The sequence below is a fragment of the Lepidothrix coronata genome, unplaced genomic scaffold (genome assembly GCF_001604755.1).
Source record: "Lepidothrix coronata isolate B3197 unplaced genomic scaffold, Lepidothrix_coronata-1.0 Scaffold80, whole genome shotgun sequence".
In the NCBI taxonomy this organism is placed as follows: Eukaryota; Metazoa; Chordata; class Aves; order Passeriformes; family Pipridae; genus Lepidothrix; species Lepidothrix coronata.
In genome coordinates, this window is record NW_016690260.1 from 3,553,403 (window position 1) to 3,570,813 (window position 17,411).

General features: G+C 37.4%; 1 protein-coding gene across 8 annotated transcripts in view; it reads left to right on the plus strand.

Moving 5' to 3' along the window:
- Positions 1 to 17,411, plus strand: part of MPP7 (membrane palmitoylated protein 7) — a 149,466-nt gene that overhangs the window by 38,425 nt on the left and 93,630 nt on the right. For 6 of the 8 annotated variants that reach the window (XM_017820287.1, XM_017820290.1, XM_017820292.1 and 3 more), the window contains exons 3-4: positions 3,175 to 3,337; positions 16,947 to 17,065. In XM_017820287.1, the coding sequence (XP_017675776.1) occupies positions 3,301 to 3,337; positions 16,947 to 17,065 (156 nt within the window). In that variant the 5' untranslated portion in view covers positions 3,175 to 3,300. Of the gene's footprint in view, positions 1 to 329; positions 440 to 782; positions 843 to 3,174; positions 3,338 to 16,946; positions 17,066 to 17,411 lie in introns of those variants that run through there. The other 2 variants (XM_017820288.1, XM_017820289.1) reach the window with 2 other exon arrangements.

Here is a 17,411-nt window from a genome sequence, read left to right on the forward strand (position 1 = left end):
GGGGGGGGGGGGGGGGGGGGGGGGGGGGGGGGGAGGAGGGGGGGGGGGGGGGGGGGGGGGGGGGGGGGGGAAGCATTTCTGTACCTTTTACAAGCGTCGAGGCTTTTTTTTTTTTAATACCTTCCGTTCAACCCGAACGCCCTAGAAACAGAGATGCCTTTTGTTAGGCAAGTAAGCACAGGCAGAAATGATCAAAATGATGCATTTTATTGTTTCATTTTAATCAGTTGTTTACCCTTTGGTTTAAACAATTGAAAGCAGAAGCAGGAGGCAGCAGCAAGCGGGGCCTGGCGGGAAGCTCCTGCTCTCGGCGTGTGGGGAGGCGGCCGCCAGGGGTCAGGCGGGAGCCGTGAGGGGCCGTGAGGGGCCGGGCGGGAGGAGCTGTTTCCAGGCGGCGGGTGCCAGCAGAACCCGATACGGTGCGATCTATAGAAGCAAGGTACAACTGGAATAATGAAATTTCAAAAATAAGCCCTTTTTAAAGGCTGGTTGTAACAGTCCTGCTGGGTATTGTAAATGCCTCAGGTGCACTTGATACTGCTGTTACGTTCCTGGCCCTGGCTCCTAATTTTTATGGAAAGATGGATTGAACTTCAATTTAGGAATATTCGGTAATCCCTCTCAGGACATACTGTAACAGCTGGTATTTCTGTGTTGCAGCAAATCGATTCCATACAGCAGTCAGCAATGCCTATGGCTGGGCTCCGGCAAAAACTTCCAAAGCATTTTAAATAAAGTGAGCCAAAGAAAATAGCATCATCACTGCAAAAATGTAGCTTAATTTGCACGTTAGGAAAAAAAAATCCCTGTCCCATTCCAGCAAAATATTAAGCATTTTACTGGTAAGGATTTCATCAGCTCATTTATTTTTCATTAATATATATTTAGGATCTGGGGGGAATAACTTTATGTTGTATATAAGTTTCTTAAATAATGAGGAGCTGGATTTTTTTCCCCTGAATGATTTACTGTGAAATAAAGAAAAACAAACTGATGGAGTTTAAATACATTGCATGTATGTAGATCAGCAAGATTTTCCACATTTTGCAGTGAACTTTAAGGAAATTCTTCTTGAATTTTTGATTAATAGTAATGTGCTTATAATGAGAATGCCTTGTTTGGCATTTTTGTTTGTTTTTTTTTTTAATAGATGAAAGTACTTTAAGCTGCATATAAATCAAAGATGTCCCATTAATAGTCAGTAGTTTTGTTTTAATCTGTTTCTTACACATGCAAAAAGTGAAAATGCCTCCATCCTTTGTGCGGCTGCCGTGGTGTGCTCACACTGGGGACTGTCCCTGAGCTTGGGACAGGGCTCTCCTTTACGTGTTAAACAGAAAACAAGCAGAATTAATCTAAAATGAATATGTTCCTTCTTAATTGGTACAACGTGTCCTTGACTACGATGTCTTTTTTTTTTTTTCTTTTAAACTTCACCCTGGCTAGCTTTGCATAAAGACGTTTTACAACTTTGTCATCATAAGATGAGCTTTCCCTCTGAAATACTTAAATTCCTTATCCCTGTTTTAAATTTTAAGTTAATGGATTTTGTGCTGATTTGATGCATGTCAAAGTATTTTTTTGGAAGCTGATGCTTTTTTACTGAAAACTTACTTTTTTTTCTTCACCACAAACTTTTATAACCTAAAAAGCCCCAAACTCTTAAACAGTGTTAGTAGACAGGTTTTTAAGTTCTTATTTGGTTCTTTTCATCACAGAAGAAGTTGGCCAGATATGTGACTTGTGCTGTATTTGCTGTCTTAAAAAACCCACCCAGATTCACTGGGTAAACATTTAGGGGACAAAAAAAATGAAATTTAAAAGTTGCCAGACTATTTAAACTATAGGCTCATGCCTAGGGATGAGTTAACAACTAGCTCATATCTACTAATTGATTTAAAACTTACTGAACAAAATCTCGTGGATGGCCCTTAATATGTTGCAATACTTTTAGCTACATGGGGACTTTTTTGGTGAAAAACAGAATTTTGAACAGCATACAGTGTTTACAGCACCTGTATATTACTCTTCCACAAGACTGTTGCCAAGTACAAATGTGTCCAAAATATGCATTTTCAGAGCCAAGATGACTTCAAAAGTCATTCTGATTAATATGAATGTGCTTTAAAAAAACCCCAACAAAAACCAAACCAGCAATAGCAGCAGCAAAATGCTCTATTTGTTTATTTTCTTTTGCTAAAGCAGAACTATGCTGCTTTCTTTCTTCAAGGATCCTTTTTGTTTACTGAAATGTGGAGAAAACCCTTGTTTTCTGTTAGCTTCTACTTCCCTCTTTCCCTTTCTTTACCCTGCAAACACATCAGCCTCTGACCTGCTATTAGTAGACATTTCCAGTCTTAACTCTGACTTTTCTTCTAACAAGTTTGTGTTCCAGTTTCATATTTTAACATACTTGAATTTAAATACATTCACTTATATTTGAGATTAGTTTTAACTTTTTTTACATTTGCTCTGAATTTTCCTCAAGAAGTGGTTAAAAGAAAGACCCCACATTTACTATCAGTAGGCCTGTGCAATTATTAAAAAATATGTGTTAAAGAAATACTGATTTTGTAGTAATGAATCACAGAAAAATCCCTTACCTGGTAATGAACTCTACGAATCAAACTGCAATTTACCTTAGAGAAGCGTTTGCACTAGTCCTGCTTTTAACAGCTCCAGTTAAAAGTCAGATTACATTTCCAGATTACAAATAAAAATTGAATGTCGGATCTTAAATGACCTGAAAACAGTTGAAAGGAGGTTAAATAGAAACACTGAATAAATTATCATGCTAGTAAGCAATTTTATTTTCTTGAGATAAGTAGTAGCAAAATTTGAGTGACTTCAATTATTCACTGTTTTAATAAAATATTCCTAGACTTTATTTCCAAAATGCCCAGCCTGCTGGAATTAAAGAGTATAATTTACATGAGAGAAATGTGTTAAATTATTTTTAATGCAGAGTAGGATTATAGGCTAGACTGAAGAAAACAAAACTTGTTTTACCTGGGGACACAAAAATCTTAACAGTCATAAGTAAGTGCAAAGCACTTTGTTTTGAGAGTCTTAAATAAAAGCTTATTTCGTGATAATGATTGGATTTGGTTAGCTGCAGTAATTTACGGTTTAACAATGTTCTTAACTGTAAAATTCTGTTTCTGTTCTTTCTAGGAGAAACTGGGAGATAGCATAAATCTTTGTAGACAACTTGGCTGCAAGCAGTTAAACCGAAATTAACTTCTGCCTTCTGGCTGCAGTGCTGGTTTGAGGTTCCTGCGTGCCACTGCAGCCTAAATCATGCCAGCGTTATCAACTGGAGCTGGAAGTGACACAGGTACGCGGGCCGAGGAGGGCTGCACGCGGCCTCCAGAGCTTGTTTGTTAAGTCTACAGCCTCTATTGCAAGAAATCGTCAAATAACATAATTAATTATGTTCTCAACACATGCTTAATTTAAGACTTTACACGTAACCTTTTATCCCTGAAGCTAAGTTAGGTCTGTGAAACACCACAGATAAAATAAATTAATTTTAAAAAGTCCCACCACCACCTTGTTCCCCTCCATACGCAACCCCCAAAACAGAACAACTCCAAAGGATATTATATATGGATCTGAAGAATTTGGATTCACCTCTGAGCATGGTTCTTACAATGTTAACTGGAAAAAGGAGCAGGAAAAAAAAATCATGATATCATGCATGCCTTAATATGTGCAGCAGTCTAGACTATCCCCTCTGTGAGTTACAGTTATCAGTGGAGTTATTTCTGAACACAGACTTTTCGGTTTTGACAACTCTTTAACAAATTAGGAGAAGAAAAATACTGTCTCAAGTTCTGTTCCTTCCCTTGCCTTCCATGTCAGAGCCCAGTTCCTGTCACTGACTGCAGGCAATGGGAATGCAGCTATGTAGCTTTCCACAGTTTTCACCTTCTTTGCAATATTAGGTTATATTCAAAGATTAAATCTCATCTTCTTGTTATGCTGACATTCTCTCTCTCTGACAGTATTTTTGACCCTTTGTTAGGGACAGCTGAAGTTAATATTTTTGCTCGAGGGTGTTTGTCAAAAAAGGTGATGCAGCTGAGGTTATAACACAATATAAAGATCCCTGCGTTCCACCCCCAGCTTTCCATCCCTGTGCCATGTAGTTTTAAGCCCAAGAAGCAGAATTTGGAAAATTAAGAGGGAGATTTCAAGTCAGGAATCCAAAACTATTTATATAAGAACTGCATTTTATTCTTATTTTAAATAGACTGTACAGTGCAGTGATTTTTCCCCCCCATGCCTCAGGTCCATGTAAAATTTATCGTAGATGAAAATATTAATCTTTAGAATTGATGGGTGTGGTTTTTGTTGCAGTGGGTAGGGAGGGTTGTGTTTGTGTTTCTGTCTCCTTATTCCTGTGTTTAAGGGATTTGACTGTCACCTCACCAAATCCTACCTCTGCATACCTTTCTGTTCTCCCTCTTCCCCCATGGAGATAAGCGAGTTGCAGCTGTTCAGTTTGCTAAAGCTGCGTTTTTGAAGATGTGTCAGTGTCTACTCTGTATCTTTGCTTTCTTTATCATGTAACCTTTTGTGTCCTTTCAAAACGTGCCTTTATTTTTTTCTTAAATTATTATTCATTTATTGTTTAAAGAATGTTAATATGTCCAAAAGTAATACTTGTGGACATCATCTCTGAATAAAGGAAGAAAAGGGCTCCAAAAAGTGAAAAAAAAATCTTAATTTTGAAATTGTGTGTGTTAAAATGCCCCTACAAACATGTTTTACTGAGCTATTTAATCAATACGATGCTGCAAATACACCCTTAATAATTAAGATGTATGGTAAAGCTCAGGTATCTCCATTGTCCTGTGAAATCTATCATAAAATATGATACACACAATTAATATCTTACTGTTAAATAATAGTTGTTAAAACCTTTTTTTTCTGCTGCAAGTTGTAAATTGTTTCTCTAAATAAAAATTGGCATTTGGAGAGAAAATAGAGTAATTTCTTTTTTATTCCACTTCCTTTACAATACTTCCTGATGGGGCTGATAAGCATTTAAGTATTTTTGGAATGGTTACATCAAACTGTGCTTTCTACCCTGGTTATGGTGCAGGTGGTTTCTGATCGAAGCCCTGTTCTCCTGCTGATCCTCTCACTCTTAGATTAAAAAAAGTGAAACATAAAGATTTCCCTACCTCTCTTGTTCCTTGCTGGCTAAGCTGGTTTTCCTCTCGCCCTCCCTGCACAGACTGGTGTTGTGACATGTAATGAGTTGAAACTGCTCTAGTCCATGAGGGGTCTTTTTGGGGCACTGGAGGGTTGGCAAGTCACTTAGTGGGACCTTTGGGGTAGGGATACAACCTTTTTCAGTCTGTTTGCTGAGACTCTCTTTTATAAATGCATTCAAATAAAATGCAGGCTAACCTATTTTTCTGTCTGATGGATCCTGAGTGAAATAAAAGTCAACCTAGATTTAAAAACAGATGAAAGAATTCACTGAGGACTAGTAAATAGAAATGTATCATCTGTGAATATTGAAAGTTGCCCAGTCATGGACCATTGGACACTCAGTCACTAGTATGGGAGCATTAATGATTTTCTTTTTTTTTTTTTAATATAGTCTGAAGCATCAGACCACTGTCAAAAGCAGGAGAGTGTTCGTGAGGGGCCATATTTGATCAGACTAAGTGTTGACCTGCTTGTGTCAATGTTACATTGCCTTTACTTCATCAACAGCCTTTATTAGAAGTGTCACCATGTACTTGCAGCTGCTTCCTTATATACTTGCTTTTGTTATACCATGTTTTAACCTGTATATTCTTCTGAACACAAACCATGCCTCTTAAATCTGTTTTGAGAGTCATTTACCAGACTTTAAACTATGGTAAATCAAAATCATGGCTACACTATTTGCAATCTTTTGTTTAAAACATTGTTCTACTAGAAAGATTCACACAGGGACTTTTAAATTAATCTTATTCCTTACCACTAACTGTAAGACAGAGGAGAAAGGCTTATGTATAAGCACATGCTTCCTTCTCTTCCACTCTCCATTAGCCATATAGAAAACCTATTTTTATACTACAATAATTTAAAAGAGTTACTCATTGTTTATAACATGTGTGTGATCCTCCCTTAAGGTTTATAGTCTTGTCAGTGTCAGGTCAAGATCATCTTAAAGCAACCATCGTGAATGGGAGGCTGAGCTCATGCCTGGGGCTGCATCTGACGCTTTCAATAGTTTCTGTGTTGCAGAAGTCTGCCTGACCTCTGTGTGCGAGCCCAGCAACTAGAGTTTGAAGGCTGAGCAAGAAGACCTGCATTTTTGCAGGAAAAGCAAGATCTGGCATTCACTTGTCTGGTATATTTAGGAAGATTTAAGATTGCAGTTCTGGCTTCACATTAGTAGATGGCAGCTTTGTTGCTGACTTTGGTGGAGCCAAGATGACATCATTATGCTTTAAGTGTTGTTTTAATGTGAAAAACATCGTAAACTTGTTACAGCTTTCTTTCCTCTCAACGCTGTATCAAGCTTGCTTAACTGACAAATTTAAAAATGCTTTTCTGTTTGTCCTCAAAAACTAGTGCACCAATGTGCAAAGCAGACTTTGTGCTTTTGATTCATGTATTGTCAGCAGGAAAACCATATTTATGGGCCAAGTTTAGCCACCAAATAAAACTGTGTGAGATTGCTTATATACAGTGAAAGTCAGAAGCGGTTCTTGAATTTGAATATTGTAAATTCTAGAAAGAGAAAATGTGCAGGGCTTACATTTGTTTCTTCTTGAGAATGTATAGGAGCAAGCACTGTGCCAGATAAGGGAGTATTTTCAGTATTGCAAACCTACAAAACTAACATGTTAGTTTTTTAATTTAAAAAAACCAATACATTTGTTACTAACTGAATTGTAGTTCACATGACCTTCAAAATATTCCAGTTTTTGGTGTTTTCTTCTCTGTTTTGTAATAATACTTAGTAGATGTGTGAAAGCTGTTCTAAATGCTAGGTATTTTTCCAAACTGCATTTTCAGTAGTTTATTCTGTGATTCTTTAAGAATTACCTTGACCTCTGAAGCTGAGTGCTGCTGATGTGGATGTCCTGAATGCTGGTGGAAATATTTTGCTGGGGTAGTACATTGGTGTGATAGCTGCACAGTCCATATGGATTACCTCCCAGTGGCGCCGGCCCACTGCAGGCAGTGCCAAGTGCAAAGGAGATTTTGCAGTCATTGGAACATAAAAAGATGTTATCCTTGCTTTTATTGTTTTCATACAGTTGTCTTCCCTTTATTTACTACTATATTAATGCATTTTAATCAGCTTGTGAGTTTCTAAGCGTGCTTGATAATGAAAAGGATAAAAAGGAGAAAGAAAAGAAGCACTAATAATATGAAGAAAAAGCTGAGTAGTTGGCTGAGCTGAGAGGGGGGACATCAGAAACATCTATAGGAAAAAAACCCCAAATTAATCTGAAGTGCTAAAATTTCTATTTTAGCCTTTTAAACCAGATTTCAGGATGAGGAGGGAGATAGAAATCAGGGAGTTCTATTTTTACAGCATGTTTAAAAAATGTAGCAATGTAAAATGGTGGCCAGAGATCTGGGTTCATTATTATGAGATGAAGAGAAAGGTAATTTAGGAGAGCGATGAAGGAAAGATTTCTGGGAGTAGCTCTTCCGTTGGAGGCTGCCAGGGCAAAGGCTTGCAGGGTGATTGAATCCTGCTCCACACTGCCTTTGCTGCTCCGCTGGTGTGCCGTGGTGGAAACAGCACAGGGAAAACCTTCACTCTGCTTCACGCTGCTGCTCACGGCTGAGGCATAGGGCTGCTGCAGCAAGTGCAGGATGTAAATGATGCCTTCAGCTGCTTCACAATTTCAAGGCTACTAAAATTTCTCACCACGTTGAAATGCACAGATATGGCTAGATATTCATGAAAATGGATATGCTAGCTGAGACAAAATTTATACTGAATTAATAAATAGAGCCAATATTTTATCCGTACATTCTTGATTTCTCCCCATATCCATCTGCCAGAGGCATTAAATGGCTTTTCAGCTAATGTTAATATGAAAGATTTGGGAAAGTATGAGGTGTATGGCTAGCTTTAATTGTGATCTGATTTAATTTTTTAAAATATAACTTGCTGGTGTTGGAAAAGGTATTTATTTTGGTATCAGCATATTTATGGTGATTGTTGGAAAACTTGTTCAAAGTGAAATGAAGTTTCTCTAAACTGTTAAACTGTTCTGTTTTGTGTTAATATTTCATATTATGCTAGACTGATTCAGCGGTGTGGAATCAGAAAATGTGCGTAATTGTATTTACTGATGGTAAACTCTTTAAAACCGTTACAGTTCTTGGATGCAAATTTAATTCAAATGGTCTGGCAGGTGAAACAATTTTTACTCAGTTTTTTTTTATTTTTGTTGAGCAGTGTGTAGCTTTGTAGTGAATTTGAAAGTACAATAGCCTGTATTGTTTCTAACCAGAAATTTAAATGTATGGCTACATTGGTTGGACCAAAAGCTGTAATTACCCAAATAGTTGGCAGTTCCAGTGATGCCAGGTGTCCTTTGCTGAGAGCACTCTGCCGTGCTGTCCCGCTCCAGTGTAGCTGTGCCAGCATCCAGGTTAACTTGCAGGGCCTATGGATTGTGTGCATTTAGTGTCAGATGGAAGGTTCTGTGGCTTCTCAGCCCAACATCACATCAAGTCTTGGCTGACTTAATAAAACTAAACCTGTTAATCTGAAGCCACTTTAGTGCAACTAAGAGGTAGTGAGAAGCTTCCCAGCAAGCTGTTAGTTGCCTGTTGTGGAATACATGCATTTAAATATGATTTTTTTTTTTAAATAACACATTGGTATAAAGAAAAAAAAAACACAGAAAAGACACCTCAATACAACATATTAGTTTTAAGGATAAACTATGAAATAATTATTTCAAATAGTTTAATTTCCTAAACTTACTTTCAAGATAAGATGATGATGTAGAATCCTAGAATGGTTTGGGTTGGAAGGGACCTTAAAGATCATCTTGTTCCAACCCCCCTGCCATGACCAGGGACCCCTTCCTCTAGAGCAGGTTGCTCAATACCCCACCCTAGTCGGCCTTGAACACTGCCAAGGCTGGGGCATCCACAATTTCTCTGAACAACCTGTTCCAGTGCCTCACTACTTTCACAGTAAAGAATTTCTTCCCTATATCTAACTTAAATTTCCCCTCTTTCAGTTTGAACCCATTACTCCTTGTCCCATCACTACAGTTCCCGATGAAGAATCCCTCTCAAGCTTCCTTGTAGGCCCCCTTCACATACTGGAAGGTTGCTAAGAGGTCTCCATGCAACCTTCTCTCCAGGAGAACTTTCTCAGCTTGTCAATGTACTTGACTCTAAGGTTTTTGTATGTCCCTGTGTTCCTCATGAACGTGTATATCAGGTGTATTTGTCTGTACATATATGACTGATTGATGTAATGGCATAAATTGTTTTGAGCGTTAAACCTTAAACTCAGTCATACAGTGAATGGCAACACTGAAATAATTTACTAACTTGGTTTTGGGCATCAGTACTGCCTGGGATTGTAGGACTTTTTCTTCTGCTCTCAAGACATGTAACAGTATGAGATATGTGATTAGCATGTGCCTCAACCACAAAAGGTTGAGATACATAGTAATCAAATGGTGTTCCCAGTAGTTTTAGGCCCAACTGAGTTGAAAATAGTCTTGATTTCCATTGTTATTCAGTCTCTTAATGAGATATTGTGTCTTCCTTTTGCAGATGTAAAATGCCATGTTTAGTGATCCTTGTCGCCCCTCCCCAGTGCCAAATGTCTTATAAGCTTGCAAATTGTGACTAAAGAGTTAAATACAGTGAGTGTGCCTAGTGCCTTCCTAGTGCTGGAATGAGTTCTTTCCTGACTGCCTGCCAGGTGCTTGCTATGGCCTCCTCTAGTGTTGATGAAGATCTAGATAGAAGTACTAAAGACTTGCCAAGCTGATGTCTGTAGAAAGGAGCAGTCAATTAGTCAAGGTTATTCAAGGTGTCGTAGTATTCTGGCTTCATTGGAGAAGTCAGGAATTTTTTAAAAAAAAAGAATATGAAAACTTTGTATGAGTTTTCCACAAGCTGCTTGTTAATTTGTGCCTGATGGGTCACTTTAAATCAATTTTATATATGTGTTATTCTTGCAGATAATAGGTGAGCTTTTGAAAACTCATGAAAGTATATTTTATGAACTTTGAAAGTATCCGTGTTGACGCAGTGTCCAGTAACTACAGTTGTGAGGGGTTTCAGTTTTGAAGCAGTCTGATGAGCCATACAAACAAGAACTTTGCAGCAACAGTCTTGCCCCTTATGGATGCAAAGAGGGATCAACTGTTTAACTCACATCAGAATGTTAACAGTATGTGGTGTGTTAAATCTGAAATACACATGTTGAGACAAATCCTAAAAGACCAATAACTGTTTCAAACAACTGCGGATTCTTTAGCTCCGGGAGCCAAGTTCCAAAACTAAAGACTTTTCCATTTTGAAGGAAATAATATTTTTAAAAGCGGTGGGCCTAAATGACTGCTCATTTTCAACATTTTCTGTCATAACATTGTTTTAAGGTGGGCTAACAACTTTACTGTAGCTTGGAGGAATTAAAAACTAGGTACAACTTTTCAGTTAAAATACTATTACCTTTAGTGAATATGTAATCTTGTTCTTTGAGGACACTTATAGCAAAAATCTTGTTTTCATTAGAGAAAATATACAACACTAATATTTCTATTGCTATGCCATCTGTAAAAATTTCAACATTTTCCTCTTTTTTTTTTTTTGGAAATAGCAAATAAATCAAAACATATGTTTTTCCCAAGGTGCCAATCAGTTGCATGTCATTATCTTGTTACTCAGTGTTCTGGAACTTTGAAAATTTTAATTTTTTTTTGTATAAACACTAAACTGCAAAATTAAAATAATGGACATGCTGAAATGAATTAATCACTCTGCAAAAAAAAATTGTTAGTCTTTAACTTTTTGCAGTGTCAGGAAGCCCATATATTCAGTGAAATTATTTAAGAGAACATAAAAAGAGAACTTTTTGTAGCACATAAATTTGAGCACATAGTGGTCTCTTTATAACTGGAGTCTGATAGGACAGTGCAGTGTGTCTATCCAATATGTATGTGTACTGCTTATGTTTTTATTTGAACCTATGCATAAATACTCATCTCAAATTTCAGAATTAAATAATTTTTAATATTTGGTGTTAATGACTGATTTTATTGTGTAACAACGAGGATGTCAGAATAAGTGTTTCTACTGTGATGCTGTTTTCTTGTGTGTAAGGCAAGTGTTGCCTGAACCTTTGTAGAACTATAAAGCACAGTTCAAATGTGAAAAAATGGCAGCTTGTTATAAATGGCAGCAAATCGTGCTGATTATTTTACCTTTGACAAAGTGGAAAATTTAAAGGTTGGTGTGTCACATTTTATTAATACAATAAATTTTTACAGTGTTGTTCTGGGCTTAGATATATGTTCTTTAGTGTTTATTATCCCTCAGTTGCTGTAAAAATTTTTGATTCGAAGTCTGGCATCATCATTCAGAATGCTAATTCAGGAAATTAATTAGCATATGAAAGCAAATGCACATCCATTTATCTCCGTTTCTTTCCTTAAGCTAACCAAAACAAAGTTGGTGTTTTCGTGTAATATGCAAGAGTGATGGAACGCAGAGACCATATTTTTTATCATTTAGCACTAGTTTATAGCTTCCACAGACTTGTCCTAATAATGAAGCTATGAAGGATATGACAAGAATGGTGATATTAAATTTCTCTAGACTAACAGTAAATTTTTCCATTCTGATGTCAAGAATGTAGAGCATCTGGAATCTGCAGTGTGAGTGGTTCAGTACGGGAACAGTTTCATCAATTGCTTAGCCATTTATTCTCCTCCTAGGAACAAGCCGTCTTCTGTAGAATATAACACTACAAAGGAAGCAATTTTCTAAAACTGGAAAAATCCTTTATGTCCCATTGTTTCTGATCTGAAAGTTTTCCATTGCTGCTTACTCTTAAATCCAATTACATGTGCAAATCTAGCGCACACATTTTTAAATTGGAATTGCCATTATTCTACATTTTAGTCTTCAGATCGAATAAAACTAAATTGTATTAGTCAAGCTTAGAAAAAGCTGAAGATACTCTGAAGACAGGAAGTGCTTAAGTGTGTTAAAAGAACAAATTGAAATTTATCTTTTGCCTTTTAAGCAGGAACAGTGCTGTTTTCAAACATAGCTGGAATTTTGAAATTACTTTAGTTGTAGCTGGCTGAATGCTGCAAACTTATTCTGCAGCTACTATTTTATCTTACTTGCTGCTGCAACAAGTCCAAAAGCTTTAGAGTAGTTTCTCTTTCCATGACAAACTGTTGTAAATTTTAGTTTTACTGTATGTGTATTTAGATTATCTACATGTGTGTAGTTTATATGGACTATTTCTGTAGGCAGGTTATCTAGTCGATGGATTTTAATTCCCTATGTCCCTGTTCTTGAATGAACTAAATTTTATAAAAAGTGTATTGTACCCCCACTGTTAATTTATTACTTTTAAATTTCTTTATTCTTGAATCAGGTAATCAGGTTTAATAGACTTTGTAAGTACCTTCAAACAACCCCCTCCCCGTTCCACTCTTACAACAGTTTTATAGTATTCCCTTCTGTGTTGCTTGTCTACTTTTAGTAAGGTTCTCATGCTGTAGGCTTTTACTGAGTTCACAGCACTGTTAGCTACTGTACCTAATTTATGTAACATGAATATAAATAGCAGCATACCAGTATCTAAAACTAGGAGCTTCCTCATTTATCTGGAATTGACTCCTATTACTGCCGCTCAATGATGTGACCTTGTTTAATCTGTCAAGAGCCCTTTTTCCTCTTCTGTTTCACTGATTTGGGAATGTCCAGGAATGATTACATTGTGATCTGGTTTGGGCTTTTTTCCCCCCTCCGAGCTGTAGGAATGAGCAGACTTACTTCCCCTCTTATAATTGCATAATAGTCTTACATCTCCCTGTTTAGACACAATGTTAATTTTTTTTATGTATGCTCAGGTCTTCTGGGACCTTTGAATACATGATCTGCTTTTAAAAATTGAAGTAAATGAATTTTTCTTGTGTAAGTCATGTTTACTTTACTGAATTTTGACACCAGAAGTATTTTGATACTATTTAATCCCAGTGGGTGCATGATTCCTTTTAAATATAGATGCTGGTTAAACATAGGCAAACTAGACTAAAAAAAATGTTAGAACCTAAGTAGAATAGCAATAGTGTATCATCAAAGCAATTTTTTTCCCCAAGACACTCTGCAGTGTTGCCAACATCAGGCATTAAAACCAATAGTATTCTTTTTTGGTTTTCACGATATTTTTTTTAAACATCTTCTAGATACTTTTTTAAAAAGCTCATTATTGTGTTTATTTGTGGGCATCTTTCAAAAAATGTGAGGTCCATGTAAGTCATGTGACTCAAGGAGGTGGGACTTCAAGATAAACATCAAATTGAGAGGAAGAGCACAACCATGGCCTGGCAGGCAGTGGTAGCATTCAGCACAGAGGTGCTGATACATCTCATTCCATGGCTTATGCAATGAAGGTGTGATTTTAATTCGCAAAACAATACATCTGAATGTTAAAGGGGTTTACTATGACCTTTTTGAAAGTTGAATTTTGGTTTTAGAGGTGATCAAAAGGGTTCAATATGGCATCACTTCAGACTTCGTAATTGCTACTACAATTGAAACAGTTTAAAAAAACCTGGTTTTAACAGCCTGGCAGTACTAAAACCAGCAAGAAACTTGCAGTTATTTCAGTGGCCTTTGTCTCTGGTTCTAGAACCACCTGAGATGCTACTTAAAAGTTTTGCAGGAGATTTGAGGTTCCCTCTGCTGTGAAATTCAGATTACTGCTATTGCCACATGGCAGCATCTCTGTGCAGTGAGACCTTACAGGGCTGCAGGGATTTATGCTACCAGCCTTCAGGTGTTGGAAAGATGAATGTGACACTTTATCAGATCTGGTAATTGAAATTAGGCCAGTCTGTAGCTGCCAATGTGGTGGTTTTAACTTCATTATGAGTTTACAGTGACTTGACAAATGGTTTTGTCCCTGTCCATGTCAGAAAAGTACTTTCTTTTGTATCCCATTGAAATAACCTTTTACTTGGAGGTGTGTGTAGAAGAGCCACATACTGGTTTTCTTCATATGTAAAAATCCGAATGCCCATCTGAAAAATTTTGATTCTGTGGTACTGTGCACCACAGAAGGAACAAAAAGGAAGAAGAAAAAAGGTAAACCTTCACAGGTGTTACCACCTTCTTCTGCCATTACCTTTGGTTTGGAAGGAGGCTGTAGCTGAGTCAGATGATCTGGAATTACACAAATTTAACTTTAGACATGTTCTAAATCTTTGCCTTCTGTTCTCCCCAGGTGAATCCTCTAAGTTGTCCTTCTGCCTGATTTTCATTTGGTTCCTCGATTGAGTTGTTTTTTTAACTCCTGGCTACGTAGTGCTCAGTTTCTCAAGGAGACTGAAGAGCAAGAGCGTGGCATTCTCCAGCATTCTTCATTACACAGTCCTTGGGTTCCAGAACTGCAGATAAAATCAGTCAGCACCTGTGTGTTGTCTGCCCTTCCCCGGGAGAGTTGCGCGGGTTGGGTGCGTTGCTGTCGAGGCTGGAGTAGCGCACTGGGGACACGGACACCCATTTCCCCAGAAGGGTCAATTCAGGGCCATCTGAATGAGTGAAGCCCACAGAAACTTTGGAGCCGGATGTGGTGTGTGCTGTGTAAGCACCTGCAGGGTCAGTGGCTCCCGGAGAGCTGGCAGGAGGGGTTTTTCTCTGGGAGTTTTGTGTGTAAGACCTGAGCTTGTTATGAGCAGATTCAGTCTCGCCCTGTGTCACTAACAGTTAATCCGTCAGGAAACACGAACTTTTGTTTTATTTTTAACTAGGGATTTGATTATCAAAGCTTTAAGGAGCAACTTACAAGGATAGAATAGTTTTATAGTTGTGTATATGTGGAATTCAAGCAGATCTGACAGATGAAGGAAAAGAAAGCTTACTCTGTTATACATCTTTTATTTGAAGGGAGTGGCTGAAGTTACTGTTTTCTTTCTTCTGAATGGTAAATGTGAATTGTTCCTAAGCAGTTATGCCACAATGCAAGCTTACATTGGACTTCCTCTTCCATTGTCAAACAACCTTCATGTTATTTTAAGGCAAATATATTTACAGTAACAAAAGTGGATGAGTGTAAAGAAATTTTTTAATTTTCTAAATGACAGAAAAATAGGACTTTTTGTATTTTCTAAATGAAAATGTTTTTGAAGCAAAAACTCTGTGTGATAAAAATAACCATTTTCTAAGTTCTGAAGTTCTAGTAGTCTGGGAAGTTGAAGCCACAAGTCCCATTCAAACCTCTCTTCTCTGGGCGTCAGCTCAATCTCTGCATCTTCCTAGGCAGAGGTCGATGGTCTGCCCTTCTGTCTGGAAAATATTGTAGTGGTTTGAGTTGTATCCTCTTTTTGCAGTATTTCTGAAGAGGAAACAAGAACATATTTAAATAAAAGCGAGATTCTAAGAGAAATGAATGTGAACCACCAAGAAATGCTTGGACCACAGAAAGAATGTATCTGGAAAGAACTTTTTTTTTCCAGAATATTTTACTGAGAGGCAGTAAAAAGACGAAAATGTAAATAATCAGATCCCAAAGGTGTTGTATGTAATGTTGAAAGGGATATGCAGTGTCTGAAAAGGTTGTGAAATTAGGTTTACTAATAAATATTCTGAATCATAAGTTTTAGGGAAATAATAAGCATAATAACAATAGGTAACCTGTAATTTACAACAGTGTTCTTTTACCAGTAGAATATGTTGTAAATCTGTTCTTGTGATGAACAGCAGCACTTACTCAGACTAAAAATAATAACAGGACCGTGTATCTTGGATCCCAGGAGACTGTTGGTGTTTTTGTAGACAGCAGACAGGAGAAAAAGGCATTTTGTCCTTTTTACCCCAAGTAATCCCACTGGAAAATTAAACATGTGCTATGAATTGATATCAACTCGTGCCAGGTTACCTCCCTAAAGAGGACTGCTGCAAACACTGTTGCTACATTTCTTGGACAGAGCTTTGATGGGCTGTGTGCACGATGGATATTTTATGCCGAACGCTACTGTGGAACAGTGTGCTACTGTCTGCCCCTCGGAGAGCGCTGGGGAGGTGTGCCACAAATAACTGAGAACAGCAACTGCTTTAACCCCACGGAGGATCTCTAATACCTGCAAATTAAAAATGTTGCTGAAATATTTCTGAGTGCATGTGTGTCTGGGAAAACTGTGTCGGTTCTGTTTTTAAAGGTTTAATCCTGCAAAACAGAGAAGCTGCTCTTGTACCGCTGTGGATCCCTACTGAACATGGGATTGAAAAAAGTATTAAGCAATATATTAGCAAGAAATATTTAGAGAAACCACGAACCTTTTTTTAATGGACCACCCTATCCAGTTTCTGTTCTTTTAAGGAAGTTTTTCCTATTCATGACTCATTTCACTCTTTGGCTAACATCAAGGGAAATGGAATAACGATTAAGCAAAGGAATTTATGTTTTTTTCTGGGTTTGTCCTTTTTTCAAAACCTTTATGAATTTTCTGCATAACCTTGTGTAAATATATATGGATGTACTGTGACAAGGTAAAAAGTACACTGCTAATACTTGTTTCTTGGTAATTTTTTTTAAATGTTCCTTTTGGTTCTACAAGTCAATGTTATGGTGGATACTCCAGACACCTTATTCAGTTAAAATGACATGCTCCAGGCAGCCAATTACACAGAACTGTTAAGTGAAATTAATGAGATCACCTCTAGATTACACTTTGTGTTTTATTTTCATTTTATAGGTCTGTATGAGCTGCTGGCTGCATTGCCAGCCCAGCTGCAGCCACATGTGGACAGCCAGGAAGACCTGACCTTCCTCTGGGATATGTTTGGTGAAAAAAGCCTTCATTCACTGGTGAAGGTAAACCACATTTAAGTCAGATTCTCTTTGAGAAGAGCATATGGAAAAATGTTTTGAGCGCCATCTAGTAAACCAGTGACCAAACTGTTGCTCAGTGAAAACAAAACAGCCTTGTTTTAACTCTGTTTCTGTCGGGGTGGAAGTTGTTAAATAAGATTCTACCAAAAATACATAGATGATTTCATTTAAGAGTGATGTTTTGGCAGTGTAATGCTAATGCAGCAAACATATGTTGTTTGCCCTTGTTTAGAAAAAAAAAAGTACGAAATAGTAGCAGGAAATCTGAGACTTCTTTATGGTCAACATTCAAGACCTGGAGTTTAGCTTAAATAAATAAATGTTCACA